At 54.8% G+C, this 16,312-nt stretch overlaps 1 protein-coding gene across 3 annotated transcripts; it reads right to left on the bottom strand.

Annotated features, from left to right (window-relative positions):
• Positions 1-2,002: 2,002 nt before the first annotated feature.
• Positions 2,003-15,056, bottom strand: PAQR8 (progestin and adipoQ receptor family member 8). 3 transcript variants are annotated; one of them, XR_014317328.1, is made up of 3 exons: positions 8,222-8,381; positions 6,445-7,619; positions 2,003-6,314 (listed from the first exon to the last, which is right to left on the bottom strand). XR_014317328.1 is itself a non-coding variant. In XM_082758412.1 (2 exons), the coding sequence occupies exon 2, from the start codon at positions 7,575-7,577 to the stop codon at positions 6,519-6,521; it is 1,059 nt and encodes a 352-aa protein (XP_082614538.1). In that variant the 5' UTR covers positions 7,578-7,619; positions 15,032-15,056; the 3' UTR covers positions 2,003-6,518. The 3 variants fall into 3 exon arrangements, 2 of the variants coding, with proteins under 2 accessions (XP_082614538.1, XP_082614537.1); XM_082758412.1 differs by lacking the exon at positions 8,222-8,381 and adding an exon at positions 15,032-15,056 and having other exon boundaries at positions 2,003-7,619; XM_082758411.1 differs by having other exon boundaries at positions 2,003-7,619.
• Between the last annotated feature and the right edge of the window lie 1,256 nt (positions 15,057-16,312).

Raw genomic sequence — 16,312 nt, 5'->3', positions numbered from 1 at the left:
ATTGTGTGGAGCCCAGGGAGAGAAGGGGCTTGGGGGGGGCAAATCCACGCCCAGAGTGCTCAAAGTACTTCAGCAGAAGCGCTTGTGGTGATTTATGATGTGTATAGTGTGTGTATTAGCAGCCGGTCGTAGCACTGACATCATTCCCCTCTTCTCTGCGTGGTTTTTTCTCTCCAGAAAGAAGAAAAAAACAAAAAACAACCAAACCAAACCAAAACAAACAAAACAACAAAACAAAACAAACAAACAAACAAAAAACACAGGAGGGTCACCAAGAAGAAAGTTGCTGGGCAAATTCACTGCTGAGTGTAACAGATAAAAAGCCAAATCAGTCACCATGGATTATTATTATTTTTTGATATTTCTTTTCCTTGGTGTCTATCATCGGTGTCCAAGGCAGACCAGGCTGCGATTCAAGGGCAGGCAGTGGGATCAGGGAGTTTTGTAAGCAGAAGTCGAGCGGAGAGGAACGCAGTCTGAGCGTGCTGTGGGAGAGGGAAGAAAAGCAGGCAGTGAGAGATAAAGAATGGGTCTGATGAGCCTGGAAAGGAAAATAATAGACTGAAGGCCAAGCAGGGCTGAAAGAACAGGGTCAGAGACAGCAAGCAGCCAGCGTGGCTATGGACTCGGATGAGGGTGCTGAGACCCAGGCGTCTCTCCGATTTCTCCTGGTGTTGTCCCCCACTTTGCATGGGAGGGGGACTAAAGCAAAGAGAGGCCATCACAACGGGGGATTTGAGGCTCTAGACATGAGCAGGGAGAGGATTAGGACACTTTAGTCCCCCCGAGTACATTCCCCCTGAGTAAACACTCAGGGGAGATGGGAATGAAGAAATGACAACTGAGCAAAGCCATGGCAGAAGTGAATACTTTGTTAGAAATAGTGACAACAAAGCAGGAGAGGGGAGAAATGGGGAATAAAGAATTGAACTGAGAACATCTTGATTCAGCTGCATCTTTGACACCCATCTGCTTCTGTTACAGGCGACTCAGAATTGCAAAGGTTAAGGCAAGCCTCTAGCCTCCTACATCCCTACAGTGCTTCTCCTAAAAAGGAAAAGGATCAGTGTTTCCTATAGCAAGATTTCCTAGCTCTTATCTACTTAAAGCTCGTATATTTTGGAGCAAAGGCTGTGCTGGTATGTGTACTTACACCCCTGTCATGGTAACAAAAAGTCTGACCTGCGAGTCCCGAGTGGACAATGTTTCAGCACACCCCATCTGTGGTCCGAAAGATCTGAGGGCTGCTTCCAATGGGTCTGTTAGAAAACGCTTGGAAGCATAGGCTTGTTGGCAGCAGGGTGAAATGTGATAGTCATCTTTCTTCCACCTCATCTACTGGCCCTCAATAGACAAGTATTTGATAGAGGTGTGTTAGGATACTGCTAACAAATGAGATAGGATATCATATCAGATATGAGATAGGATATCTCATATTTCATATCTGAAGGAACTGTTTTTGATTGAGAGCATGTCTTACCTTCAACCAGAAGAAAATAAAGAACTACAGGATAACAAAAAAGAGATCAGTGGGGACAGCTGCAAAGCCTAAGGCCCAGCTGGTAGCTTGATGCTTTATTTCAGGTCTGTTCAATCCTGATTTTCAGGCTGCGAAGGCTCTACTTCTCTGTTCTGGAGTCCACAGGAGAAGCAGACAACACTGCGAAGTATTCTTCCCCTGACCTAGTTGCCGAGACCATCTTCAACAGCTGCTTAACAGAGCAAAGGAGGAAACATCCCACTTAGAGCTGCTGGCTGATGCTCTGCCTCTTAACCCATGTTTCAAGAGAGCTGCAAGGATAAGACCAGGCAAAGACTGACTTTGGGTAACAGGACCTCTCCTGAGGCAACTCAGAATATCTGCTGCAACACTTGGGGCCTGAACTAAAAATTGTACCTTCCCTCGCATTACCCCCTCTGTGGCCAGTGACTCAGGAAATAACCAGAATAAAATACTTTGCTCCTCTGACTCGGAAGCTCTTTTATTTATTTGTTTTTGCATTTGACTTCATCTGCTTGGGATAAGCAGATGCTTTTGCTAATAACCGTATCTAGCTTTTCATCCATTAAGGATTTGTATATGTAAACTCAAAGAGTAAAGGGCATGTAGTGAACATGTTCCCTGAAACAGCATTGCCAAGCAACTTCTCAGCATACCAAAAGTCTCTATTTTTGCTTCTCGTTGAAAAGGTTAAGAGCCCTCTTTGGGTATTTTGTCCCGTTCCTCTTCAGTTTTTGCTTGATGGAAACGTAAAACTTTGCCCTAACGCATCTGGCAAAATCCCTGCCGCTTACGCAGAGGGCGAGACTTTTGCAAAGCACATCCCTCGCTCGGAAAGCAATGCATCTCCTCGCAGGGCTGGCTGCGGGCCCGCTTGAAGGGCAGCATTTTTTTCCTCAGCTTGTCTGGAGAGCCCTGAAGGCTCTGCTTTCGTGGCACGGGCGGCCTCTTGGTGCTCCAGATGAAGACATCTCGCCCTCTGCTGGGCGAAAACATACTGGTACGGAGGCCTTGCTCTGCACATGGTCTTAAATAATGGCTAGAATTATTCGTATGGTGCTAATAAAAGGAAAAAGTGCATTTTATCTTTTTTTATGGGACTGAATCATTGAGAGTATATCTTAGGGATGAAGCATGTATGAGATTGCACATGGTAAGGAGGGCTTGAAACTAGGAATAAGAGGTGAGGGAGAGTTACCAGCCCCTGCGAGGGAGCGATGGACAAGGTTGATAAGCAAATAGCTCGGAGAGCTATGCCAGAAACGGATATTAAAACCCACAGAGCAAAGTTTAAGCGGGGGCACCCACAGCGTTTGCATAGAAGTGAGGAAGTTCCGTAGTATGGAGAAATCCCCAAAACCTCAACGTGAAACTCTGACACGGAAGGGAAGCGCGCAGAGGGTGAAAGCAGGGACAGGTTCCTGTATTCCTGCGATGAACGCAGGAGTATGGTGAGCATCCAGGGATGAATTTAGGAAAGCCAAAGCCCAGATGGCACTGAATTTGGGCAGGGATGTCAAAGGCTGTAGGATGGGCTTCTGTATGGGCAAAGAGCTGGGGCTGCTGGGCCTGGAGCAGAGGACCACAGCACTTGAGGTACTCGCCTCTGGCAGAAATTAAGGAATACCAGGCACCCAAATACTGCTGTGGATGATAAACTTAATCCCTCTAATCAGTGTCAGGGCGTAATTATCACAGAATTACTATGAAACCTGGAAGGTGCTTTGAAATATACGGATAAAATCACACCCCGGCGTTAATTATTGTTATTATTATTGCCCACTCTTCCCGTAAGGCCAAAGTTTCTTCCCTGTGACTCACAACCTTTGTGCGTTTGGCAATTTCACACCACACCAATCGGTTTACTTTCACAGTTTTCTTTTTTTTTTTCTTTTCTTTAGGTTTTTAAATAATGATCAGTACAGTACAAAGCTTAAAATATTGTCAATGTTTCCAACAATGTGACATCAGCAGACGGGAGGCGGGAAGGGGATGGTTAGTATCTAACACCCTTATCCTTCCCTGTTTCCCAGGGGGGAAAAAAAAAATACAAACTCTTCCGTACTTCGGTTTAGTAACAAACAGTGCTTAAAAACAATTTCATCAGTAAAAGCTGTCAATTGCAAGGCACATGAGGAACCCGTCCTTGCCCTGCTACACAAATCACTGGGCAAAACTGCAAGTTTAAGGCAAGTTGAAGGCACCTCTCTCCATCCTCCCCTTCTGCCCCGTACACCGGGCAAAGCCAGTCCCCGGTAAAAGTGGACCAGCAGAGAGTGTAAATCCCAGGAGGTGATGGCATAAGGCACGTTGGGCTGACTTTTCAGTGGATCTCTGAAGATCCAGGCTGCTAAAAAACAATCTCAGGAGCGGAGATTCCTGAGGGTGAGGGTTAGGACATGGGTCCCTTCGTGATCAACCTTTGGTGGCCTCCTCTTCGCCCTTCCCAGCCGTGCCTCCTTAGGAGCACCAGGATGGAGGAAGGCGAGCTCCAAGCAGTGAGCCCAAGGAGAAGACCCCGACAGGCCCTCAGGTGGGCTGAACATTTAGCACAGAGACACTTTTCCTCCCTCGGGATGCAGCCCTGCTCTCCCCTAGATCAATGGCACGGCGTGTGGAGCCTGCACGGGTAGGTAACCAGGTGTGTAAGGCACAAGGATGAAGTCCCGAAAGAGACAATCTCGTTGGAGGAAGAGGAGGAGGATGGAGACGGGGATGGAGGAAGCTCCAGTGGAGACAAGCCCCCTGTGACACCAAGGGCGCATCCTCACAGCAGCAGCAACCCGTGTGGCGGCTCCCTGCTAAATTAACCCATCATAGTGACCGGGAGGTCAGCTCCAGGTCTGAGCGCAGGGCCCCACGGGGCCAGGAGTGGCCTCAGCTGAGGGCTAACATGGGAGGATGTGGAAACAGCACCGCTGCCACAGAACGGTTGCCCCACAAGGAGAAGTTTCACTTCTGCTGGAGCAGGCAGATGACAGAAGTGCCTTGGGAGAGTCATGGGGCACCTCCGACCCCGCTGTGAACTGGGCGGCCTTACTGTAGTCATCCTCCTTAGCCAGGGGCTGAACATCTCACCTAGTTTCAAAGCCTTAGAGAAGGAAACGCCTGGGTGATCTCTGCCTTTTGGTACCGGTATAACCAGGTAGGAGCAGAGCACGGCTTGCTGCTAGCGGTGCCCACTCCTTCTGTTTTAGCCCATCTGGACACAACTAGGAAGCTCTGCAGACAAAAAAGCCACAGGCAAAGCCTTCCTGGATATTAAAGCAGGCACGCGCACACACACATAAACACATCTCAATAGTTAAAAAATGGATCAAGTGCAGGAATCAGTGCTTGTCATGATAAATCATATCCCCAACCCCAAACCCTGCCTGCTCAGGACCAGCAACCACAATTTGTTTGCCTGCCCTTGGATTCGGTGAGAGAGATCCCTGGCTGGAGTAGATCCCAAGTCTCCCTGGCTTTCAGCAAAGAGCTGCACCTCCTGAATATATCAGGGCATTTGAGGCTTCAGGTCTTGCACAGCATACAGCTGGGAGGACCCCGAGTTTCGTGTGGGAAGTGAGCAGTGGGTCGGACAGGAGGTGTCTAGGCTGAATGGAACAGGTCCCTGCGAGGGCTCTCAGCATCAGTCCTGTAAGTGCTACCAACTCCAGTGCAGGTATGTGGCTCCATACCTTATATTCCCCCCAGCAAACCCAGAAGAGACTCGTCTACATGTGGACACCATAAACCAACCCTTCCTACACATTGAACTGGAACTCACCAAGTTCCAAGGACAAACCCATCCCAAGACTACAAAGAACCTTAATTCTGTCAACCTGCTCCTGCCTTTTGCCACTCTACCTTCATCCAGTGCTGATAAAAACATGCCCGACCCACAGCTCTATGCGTCAGAGAAGAGCAACCTTGAAGCTTCACTGTCAGCTTCAAGGCCCACCAAGGATCGCTTGGCATCCTAAAAAGAACCATTAAGAGGGGAACAAAGGCTTCACATCCACTTCACTTTCATCCCCTTTTGTCTACGACCATCCTAGGGCTGCTGGAGGCCCGGGGCCCGGAGCCTTTCCCCTATCAGACTGATCACACCCAAGTTACTTCTACACCATGTGGGCTGCGTTGGAAGTCAGCCAGCCTCCTGTGGCAGATGATACGGGGTCAGTCAACGCAGGAATGCACGAACTTGTCACACAGAGGCAGCCAAAATGGCAGGGGGTTGGGACCAGATGATCTTTAAGGTCTTTTCCAGCTGCTCTGTGGTTCTAAAATGGTGCAACCATGCAGATGGAGGAGATGGAGATGAGCTGACATCCCCACCTGGGTCAGAGGTGGCTGAGCCTACACCAGTGCCTGGCAGACACGTAGGTTCGGACCCCGTTCATCCTAAAGAAGGTCAAGTCCAGGTCTAGATGCTTTGCTAATGCCACCTGGCGTTGAGATACTCGAGAAGGAGGTTGTCGAGAGAACCTGGCTTAGCCCAGCTAGGAGAAGGATTATCGCAGCCACTGTTCCACCCATACCCTTTGCAACCAAACCCTACAAGTGTGGACTCCTCCTGAAACCTTGTTACTGCCTTTGATGCTAACAGGTCTTCTCAGAGACAGCAAAACACAAAGAGGTCACCACGTGCACCTCTGGGCCTCATGGTGGGTTCTCCACTGCCTCGTGAGACCCCGCTACGGCCTCACAGCCCTCAGGCCACCTTCCCTGAAGTTCAGCTAGATAACCCCCAGCTAGACAACTAGGTTTGCCAGAGTGAACAAGAAACCTCTGCCTATTTCAGCATCCTTGGTTAAGTGCCTTGTTCTGGCTTAATCCCTCTCTGTCCCCCCGTAGGGCAGAAGGCAGCCCCTGCTGTGAAAACACATCCAGCACCCAGCCCTCCACCCGAGTCCAAGGTCCAGGTTAGTCACAGTGTGTTAGGCAAACAAGCCAGTTACGTCTCTAGTACGCTATGCCCCTTTCCTTGGTTTGCACCACCCCGGTGGTGTCGTGCCCGTGGCCTCCGTGCCCCTCAGGAGTCCTTTTTCGCCAGGCTGGCCTTGATCCTGCCTCGCAGGACGTAGGCTGTGAGGGCGCTGCAAGCCACCAGGCCGAAAAAAGAGACACAGGAGAGATAGATGGAGAAGGGCCCGTGTCTCTTCAGGAAGATCTCCTGCCTGGTCTTGTAATCCAAGCAAATGGCCTCCAGCTGGGAGAGGGTGCAGATGGCCAGGAAGGTGTGGAAGATCTGGTGGGCATGGCCAACGATATCGCAGGAGCCGGGGAAGTACTTCTCGGGGACCGGGCAGGAGAAGAAATAAGCACTGATGAGGAAAAACAGGATCTGGTAGGTGTGGTACCAAGCGGCGTCTTCCTCGCAGCCCCCCAGGTGACACACTACCACCCGGTGAGCCACGGGGCTGATGTCCAAGACGAAGGCCAGCCCGGCTGGGATCACTTGGCACATCTTCCTCATGATGGGGTACGGCCGTCGGTAGCGGTATTTGGCGTAGCAGCAGCCGGCGCAGGACAGCCAGCCGCAAAAAGCTGCGGCCGGGAGGAAGAAAAGCCAGAACTTGTCGTACCAGGCTTGGTCGGAGCTGTAGTAGAAATGGGCCAGGGCGCTACCGTACTGGTAGATGCTGACACCGACGTAGTCCACGAAGTAGAAGGTGTAGTGGGACAGCTCCGATTTGGACTGCAGCAGGTGGGCCAAGAGGCTGCAGGTCAGGTAGGTGACGGAGGAGAGGACGAAGATGAACAGAGGCAAGGACCACGCGTCCACGGGCAACTGCTCGGCCTCCACGAACGTCTTGAACCTCAGCAGCACGGCCAGCGCCGCCAGGAGGTGAGTCCAGACGTTGACCACCTCGTTGTGCTTCTGGAAGAGGCTGAGGAAGTAGTACCGCCACTCCTGGCCGGTGGGACGGTACCCGGCGTGGATGTAGGGCTCCCGAAAGAGCTGAGGCACCTCGGCCTCTTGGACGGTGCAGGGCATTTTGGGGAGGCCGTCCTCCAGCAGCCGGGGGAGGCGGCTGAGCTGCTGCCCGCTGAGGGACAGCGTGCTGAGGCGCTCCAGGATGGCCGTCATCTCCCCCGGCAGCACGGCTCTGGGGGACGTCGTCCTCGTGCCCTACGGGAGAAGAGATGGAGGAAATGTTAACACGAGGAGGAAAGCATGGGGGATTTCTCCTCAGGGGGATAAACCACGGGGGTGTGGAGATGTTGGCCCTGCTCTTAGAGGCAAGGGGTATCTCCTGACGTGGCACCTAAATTCAGCGTGGAGGAAGGTGGCACTGCCGTGTCCCTCCTCCGCCTTGGAGCACGTCTAGGAGTAGGCAGTAGCTGCAAATACAGGCTTTCAAGAAGCACTCAGATGTCAAGAAAGCACCTGTGGAGGGGATTTGTCAGCCCTTTTCCCCCAAACACACCGCTCGGGGATGAAATCTGGGTGTAATGATTCACCTACGGGATAACTCGCCCTTCTGCACCCGAGCAAACCTCACAGCGCTGAGTTCACTCCTAGTACCCTCTGTTCCTTTCCCACCCGAGATGCTTCCCTTCCCTGCTGGCATTTCTATCGCACTGAAAAAATGAACTCATCACACATGACCACGCTTTAACCGAGCTGGATGCTGATGGAACCCCACCGGGCTCTGTTCTCCTCCCCAGCCACCACAGGCGTGTTTGTAGGACCGGGGCCTGACTCCTACGCTTACATACACCCTTACCGACCTGCAGGGCACGGAGCTGGCCCCAAATAAGTAAACAGCAATGAGTATTTTGCCCGAGTGTGGGTAACGTCTTATTTTTCTTCCGTAGCATCCGCTGCAAGAGGCAAGGCAGAGGAAGAGAGAGCGGGTGCACGACGGGAGCCCCAGAGCAGGCAGGCGACACAGAGGCCGGTGTCACCCACCAAGAGGAAGCGAAAGCAGAGAGACGGGACCCGCCACACAGTCCCGGGGTGAGACAGCACCAAGAGCAAAAAGTCAGAGCAAGCCAAGCGCTGGCTCGCCAGTCCCACTTCCCCTCGCAACCCTCCGACACCACACCAACTGTTTTCACGTTACTTCCTCTAGCAGATGGGAGCCGACGGTGACAGCGTTTTCCAGCCAATTCTCTCGTTTTGCTTTCCAGGCTTTCTCCGTTAGCAGCTTTCAGGACGTTTTGCTTCCTTCTGTGCCACCGGGGGAGTTGGCTGCTGACTTGGACGGAGCTGTTTTGGCTGCGAGAGGTGGGAGGGAAGGTGGTGCCCGCGCCTGGTAGTTTAGTTTCACGGTTGTGCAAGACTGAAGGCAGGGCCTTGCTGGGGCTTGACGCTGTGCACAGTCACAGGGATGGTAGTTCCCTCCTTAGGGTCTGCAGGCCTGGATCCGTGATGGGGCACACGCTTCGTTCAGCAGCTTGTGTGCCCCCATGGGGGTACATGCCAACATTTGGGAAGGTAAATGTGGACTCTGAAGCGTTCCTACAAGGGGATGGCATGAAAAAGGGACAACGTTCCCTCTCCACACTTCTAATGTAGGTATGTTCACCTGAGCCAGTCTGTTCTGGTTCCTGATAACTGAAGGAAACAGAAAAAACTCATTCATCCATCTTATTATTGACTTCAGCTTCAGGATCAGGCGAAGTCCAGGCAGGACCATCCGTGGCTATGTGGCACTGTCATATCCCCCCTCTGCTGCCCCGTGTCTCTTGGGATGATGTGGCCAGAGCTTGGCTTGAGGCTGAGCACGATGCAGTGGGAATTGCAGGGAGGTTTTATGGCTGTGCCTCTACTGAGACAATATTTGGCTTCCTGGTCTGGATGCCCTGTGGGAAGGTGAGAGTATGAACCCTGCGGTGCTTTGGGTGTCCTGAGCTCCACCAAAACTGGTGATGGGGCTCACGGTGACAAAACACGAGGAGAAAGGGCTCCCAAAGCCCCCCAGCTTTGCTAGTGCTGACCCCAGGACCCAGAAAACCAGCTCAGACACTGCACAGATGAGACAAGCGAAGCACAACAGAGCAGGGTCAGGACATTCACCTCCTGCAGAGGAGCAGCAACACGCTGCAGGCTGCTGCAAGGAGCAAGGGCAACCAGGAGACGGCGATGGAGGCTGGGCGCAGGGATGCGTGCTGACACGGGGCTCACGGCGTGTTTTCCACCACGGCGGCGTGCCTGCTTTGCATGCTGACGAGCACACGGGAGGGACGGCAGCGGCTGCACCAGGCACAGGCTGGCTCTGGCTTGTACAGAGCCAGGATTTTGCTAACGCTTGGATTTTGCCCCAGTCTCTCATCTCAGATACAGCGAGCATCGCCCTGGAGCTCAGCGAGGGGGAGGCTCCACGCTGCTCACCCCCCTGCCAGCGCAGGGCTTCTTCCAGGCAGGCTCACGGAGTTGGAAAACGCCAGGTTTTAACAGTACAGGGGGTGGTGCAGAGATTTTCAAAAGAACAGCCCGAAACCCCAGGAAAACACATCTGAAAATCAAACGGCGAGGAAAGCAGGAATCCGGCCGGCCGCTTATTTTAAACCAAGCTTGTGACACGAAGGAGCAAGCTGGCAGCTTCCAGCGATCATGTGATGGACACACAGCCTTTAACGTTCGGGAAGGGAGAAAAGAAGGGGAATAATAATAATACAAACAAATAAATAAATAAATAAAGAGAACCCCCAAGGTCGGGACTGGCTGTTTTGCTTTCACAGAGCCCTTATTCTTTCCCTTTGGCGGGGGCGGTCGCGGCACGGCTGAAAGCCACATTCATCGCCCGGGGCGGCTCGTTGCGATTCCGTCCTCGCCCCCATCTCCGGGGGGATTCAGTCCTTTTGGCTGTTCCCAATTACCAGCCACCGAGTGGCGTTTGTTTCGGGGCCGGAGCTGCCAGGAGGAGAGTGGACGCTGGCCAGGCTGTATCATCGCAGCCACAATGAGAGCCGCGGCACCCAGGAGGACCGATCCCCTTCCAATTTTTCCTCTCCCTTTCTTCCAAAGTAATTGGAAACCCGAGCTTTTTCTTCTTCTTTTGCTCACAGGCTAATGGAAGGGTTTGAATGAGAAATTTTCCTGCGGGGTACAGCTGATTTTCCCACCGGCCTGGCCCCAGCGTTAACCCTCTGCAAGGGAGGCTGTAGCAGCGTGATAATATTTACTTGCAGAACAGTGTGCAGGCATTGGGCGTGTATCTGCTTCCAGAAAGGCAGCAACTCCTGGTACACAAAGCAGGCAGGCCTGGGGAACCTAGCTGTGGGGAAGTCTTTAATAAATGCATTTAAATTTTAAAAGAAAAGTGGTTGTGGGCAGCATGAAAATAACCGCAGGCATCTCGCAGCAGCGGATGACAGGGCAGCTTGGAGAGCTGCACGTGATGAATTCCTGAATTCCTTTCTTCTAAGAGCCGAGCAGAGGCCCCTCGGGAGGACCTCGGGTCATTTTGGACCCTGGGCTTTTCTTCTGACCACTTCCTACACGGGATTAAGTCTGGAACCGCAGCCTGTGCTGCAGCAGGACGGCAGAGAGCAGCTCTGCTCGCCCCCCCAGGGCTGGCAGGGGGTCAGGGAGAGGCTGCAAACTGCACCCAGCCCATGCACCCAGGCTGCAAACTGCACCCCAAAGCCCTCCTGGTCCTCCCCAAGCACCCACATCTCCCCCACCACCTTGGGGCATCTGCCCCTTGCTTGGGGCTCGCTTCAGAAGACCTGTTTGGGACCAGGATGCCAGATCCTCAGTCCCATGCTGAGTCCCTGGTGTTTTGGAGAGGCTCCAGCAGAGACAAGAAATGAGGAGGAGACCCTACAAGGGCTCACAGCAGGAATTCCTGTGTCCTCTTGGCACTATCTGCTTCCTCCCTCGGTGGCACATAAACCTGCCCATGCTAACCTTCCTCCTGATGCCATCCCCAGAGGGAGTCACTGGGATTTAGGTGGGTGTCACCACCTCGGGTGCTCGGGACTCCTGTCAGCGGGCTTCCACCTCCAAGCCTATAAAATGAGGACAGAAATCCCCACCTGCCTAAGGAGAACGAGATATTGTGCTCTTGAAGCACTGCTCTGATGCACCAGGCAGTGCTGGGGCTACATAACAGAACACGGCAGGGAATATTTCATTTTCCTTGACGTGCTTGCGTGCCCCCTTACACCCACATCAGCCCAAAGGTCGTGCTACAAGGGCTCACCCAACAGGGGCTGCCCGGGTCTGGAAGGAAAACAGCTGAGGTAGAACCACAGCACCACCTAGGTTGGAAAAGACCTTTCAAATCATCAAGTCATAGAATTACAGGACTGTGAAATGGACATCTGGTTCCAGTCCCCTGCCCCCAGCCCAGGCTGCCCCCAGCCCCATCCAGCCTGGCCTTGGGCACCCCCAGGGATGGGGCACCCACAGCTCCTCAGGGCAGCCTGTGCCAGGGCCTCAACACCCTCACAGTGACAAATTTCTCCTTAATGTCTGATCTAAGCCTCCCCTCTTTGAGTTTAAAGCTGCCCCCCCTTGTCCTGTCTCTACCCCTGACCCCGAGTCCTTCCCCAGCTCTCCTGCAGCCCCTCAGGCCCAGGCAGGCCGCTGGGAGGTCTCCCCGGAGCCTTCTCCTCCCCAGGCCCAACACCCCCAGCTCCCTCAGATGGCTCCAGAGCAGAGGGGCTCCAGCCTCTGCTCCTCCTCGGGGCCTCCTCTGGGCCCTCTCCAGCAGCTCCACGTCCTCCTGGGGCTGGGCCTGGAGCTGATCTCGGGGCTGCAGGGGGGTCTCACAAAACCCAACCATCAAGACCCTACCCAACCTGACCTGCTGAGTCCCATCACTAAACCCTGTCCCTTAGGGACGTGATTTACTGAAGACCTTGAAGGGGAAGCCTACAAATAACCTCAATTCTGCTACGAAGCAAGGCAACCTTGTGAAAATTTTCCATTGCGTGCAGGGCTCTGATTTTTGCAGCGCCGGGTCTCTGCTTCGTTGATATTGCTAATTATTGGATTGCATTGATTGCAGTGATAATGCAGCTGATGCATGCGACGTGGGAATTAAAAAAAATTAGAAGGAGAAGAAACCCAACTGTGGCACTCGGTAGATGCAAAACTGTTAATGTTTGGTATTTAAAAGTGTTAATATCTGGTATTAATACCAGATATGGGCACATTCCCCATCAAGGACCTGCGTTTGTCAGGTTGCCGAAGTGTTAGCACACTCCCAGTGTGGTTTCGGTCCAGCCTTGTGAATGGGATTGGGGTAAATCCGCCCTGTTTTGGGGCAAAGAGGGTGTAGGTATGTGGCTGCGAGCTGTCCCCTGCCAGCGAGCACCAGATCCGTCCCCGCCTGCTGCCTTCGGTCGTGCCGGGACCACTGATGGAGCGGGGTGAGTGACCTGCCCTGCTGCGGATGCCAGCGCTGGAAGGAGATGAATGGTGCCACAGAAATGCCCGTTCCTCTCCCCACGGGCTGAAAAGGGAGCTGGGATTTGTTTCAGCTGCATCCTGCTTTCACATCCTGATTTTCCTCCCGTGATGTCCGTGGGATACGGGGCGCTTCCCTTCCATCCCTGCGCAGCTCCGTGCACACAGCATCTCTGGGGCCAGTTTGCCCGCATATGGGGTCACTGCCCTGATCCCTACAGCCCCAGGAGCCCAGGTGACAGCCCCAGCACCGCTGATGGGACAAACCTTTCGGTGCCAACCTCAGCAAAACACCAAATCCCTCCTCGCTCAGATCCATTTGCTGGTGGGACAGCCCCAAAACCACCTGCCTGGAGGCAGAGAAACCCAAAGCAAACCAGCTGCGCATTTTTGGGGGATCCGGAGCTTTGCCAGGATGTCCCAAAAGCCTCCAGGCTCTGCTGCAAACACGCTGTCATCCACCGCTGCCTGTTGCCTGCAAACATTTTGAAGGCTGCACGTTTTAGAGCTTCGGTCATGAGAAAAAAATGTATATAAATCATGCGGGCTGCCGGGGAGAGCCTGCAGCTCCGTGCCAACCCCCTGGAGCCGCGAGCTCTCGTCCTTGTCCTTGTCCCCATCCTCCTGTTTGGCTGACAGAGCTCTGGGACGAGTGGCACTGCCCTTTGGGGGGGGCTCTGAAGCCCTCAGCAATGAGAAGCAAGGATCAGAGGACAGATTTCCACCCCAAAATGCGGGATGCTGGGCGGAATCTGCATGATTAAATCCCTGCTCGGTCCCAAAGACTCACAGGGAAAAAAATCAAAGCGCTGTGCCTGAAGGGCAAGGGACGGACGGCATGGCCCCACAACCTGCAGCCTCCTGGGGCAATTTACTGCTTCGGGGACTTTCTTACAGCTCCGCAATCAAATATCAGTCTGACCCTTGGAGCAGAGAGTATAAAGTGTGTCGGCAGCTAAATATTAAGCTGGTGCATGAGTCAGGGGAGGCGGATAAAGAGCTGTGAGCACAAGCAGGTGAGGTGTCCTCAGCCGCTGCCCCGTTTTGTGCCCCGTTTTGTGCTCGGGGCTGCTCGCTCAGCCCATGGGTGCACATTTCCCTGTGTCAGAGGAATCCAGCCCCCCTCCAGGCACAGCTTGAGGGGAAATGAAGAGAAGCAAAGCAGAAAGGAGGCTCCCGTGGGTGCTGAATGGGGAGGAAATGTGCAGCAGCAGCCTGTGGTTTGGCCTGGCCAGGCTGCGCCTTTCTAGGAACTGCTTGCGGTGCGCGGTCCCCTCTCCAATTCAGGGTGGGAGAGGGAGCTGCAGGAATTCACAGCTCAACGTCCCCTCCCTGCCCTGGAAGGGAGCAAAACCAGACCCAGCAGCCTGCTTTCCACTCCTGCAGAGCATCGCCTGTGTCCTTCACCCTTTTGCGCGACCTTTTCCTGATTTCACTCGTTTTCTACTACCGCTGCTGGGGCGGCGGTGCCCACATCCTCATCCTCACCACCCCTTCGGGTTCAGCACTCCCCCCACGACCTGCAGCCCTAGCACGGAGGGAAAATTTGCAGGGTCGAGGGATTTGGGAATTACAGAGGAATCGTTGCCCAGCTGTAGCCCCACAAAGCGGGGTCTCCAAAGGGGCAGGGGAAAGGGGTCTGGGAAAAAAAAAAAAAGCGAGATGCTCTCAGTGGTTTCCTCCGGGGAAAAAATCCAGGTGGGCAGTAAAAGGAAGGTGATTGATGAGGTCAGGAGGGTGTAGGGGAGTGGGAGCGGGGAACAAGCTCTTTGCTGGCACATTTGGGGTTATTTTGGAGGAAAAGGGTGGGTGGCAGCGTGGGGACAAACCACAGCTGGGTGTCCCCAAGGGACTCGGCTGTCCCGCAGCCCCACGGTGGAAAAGCCACAGGAGGCTCTCCAAAACCGCTGGCGGAGCAGCAGCACCAGCACTCGGCACAATTTCGGACCACAAAACCTGGTGGAAACCGGGGGCAGCTCCCCCTGCCCTGAGCCACCCTCCTGGGGATGCGCCCGCGGGGACGCACTCGGGGCGGGGGGACCCGCGGGGGATGCTCAGCACCGCGCCCCAGCCCGCACCGGGGCAAAACGCAGCTCCCTGTCCCCACCCCTGCCAGCCCCGAGGTGTCCCCGAAAGTGTCCCCGAGGTGTCCCCGAGGTGTCCCCACCCGCACTCACCGCGCCTCCACCGCCGGCTCCGCGTCCCCGGGGCCACCGCGGCCACCGCCGGGCCCCGAGCGCATGCGGGGCTCCGCCCCGGGGTGTCCCCAGCGGGCGGGGACAGCGGTGGGAGGAGGGGACATGGTGGGATTTGGGGTCCTGGGGGGAAAGATTTGGGGGGTAGCGCTGAGCAGAGCCCGGCTCCGGCCTCTCCGCACCTCCCTGCGGGTACTGACGGCCATGGGGGAGCTCCCCCGGAGCCTCCTCTGCTCCAGGCTCGTCGCCTCGCTCGGGGATGTGAGCAGCAGCTCCCGGGCTCTTCAGAGACATCTCCTGCTTATGTCCTGCCTTTTTAAAGCATCTCCCACCGTAAAACCCCGACTGCTGCTTCCTTCCTTCCTCCCCGGCTGTTCTGTGAAGCTGCAGGGTGGGGGGTGGTGGGCACGGCGCTGCTCTTCCTTTTCCACCCATCTTTGCATCATTTCCCGCACAACCATGGAAGCACAGGATGGTTTGGGCTGGAAGGGAACTTAAAGATCATCGATTTTGAACCCCCTGCCATGGGCACGACCCCCAGCCCAGGCTGCCCCCAGCCCCATCCAGCCTGACCTTGGGCACTGCCAGGGATGGGGCACCTACAGCTCCTTGGGGCAGCCTCACGATGAGGTCTTTGCCACCCTCATCGTGACAAATTTCTCCCTAATATCTGTTCTAAAGCTCCCCTCTTTGAGTTGAAAGCCACCCCCCTTGTCCTGTCCCTGACCCCGAGTCCCTCCCCAGCTCTCCTGCAGCCCTTCAGGCCCGGGCAGGCCGCTGGGAGGTCTCCCCGGCGCCTTCTCCTCCCCAGGCCCAACACCCCCAGCTCCCTCAGATGGCTCCAGAGCAGAGGGGCTCCAGCCTCTGCTCCTCCTCGGGGCCTCCTCTGGGCCCTCTCCAGCAGCTCCACGTCCTCCTGGTGCTGGGCCTGGAGCAGAGGGGGAGAATCCCCTCCCTCGTCAACCAGCACCCCCAGGTCCTTCTCCTCAGGGCTGTTCTCCATCCATTTTCCACCCAACCTGCGTTTGGGTTTGGGATTGCCCCAGCCCAGCTGCAGGACCTTGCCCTTGGCCTTGTAGAACCTCATGAGGTTGGCACAGGCACACCTCGCAGGCCTGGCCAGGTCCCTCTGGATCTCCTCCCTTCCCTGCAGTGTGCCGACCACACCACACAGCTTGGTGTCATTGCCAAATATGCCGAGGGAGCACTCAATCCCACTGCCCATGTCACCGAAAAAGACATTAAACAGCGTCGGTCCCAATG

Source organism: Aythya marila, assembly GCF_965140915.1.
Source record: "Aythya marila genome assembly, chromosome: 3".
Classification (NCBI taxonomy): Eukaryota; Metazoa; Chordata; class Aves; order Anseriformes; family Anatidae; genus Aythya; species Aythya marila.
The sequence above is the reverse complement of the archived record's forward strand: the minus strand, read 5'-3'. Positions and strand labels throughout refer to the sequence as shown.

Coding starts and splice junctions, on each gene's coding strand:
- PAQR8 (XM_082758411.1), bottom strand. CDS start 8,311: ATGCTACGGAAGAAAAATAAGACGTTACCCACACTCGGGCAAAATACT. Junction 7,620..8,221: donor GCCAGCTCCGTGCCCTGCAG/GTCGGTAAGGGT, acceptor CTTCTCCCGTAG/GGCACGAGGACGACGTCCCC.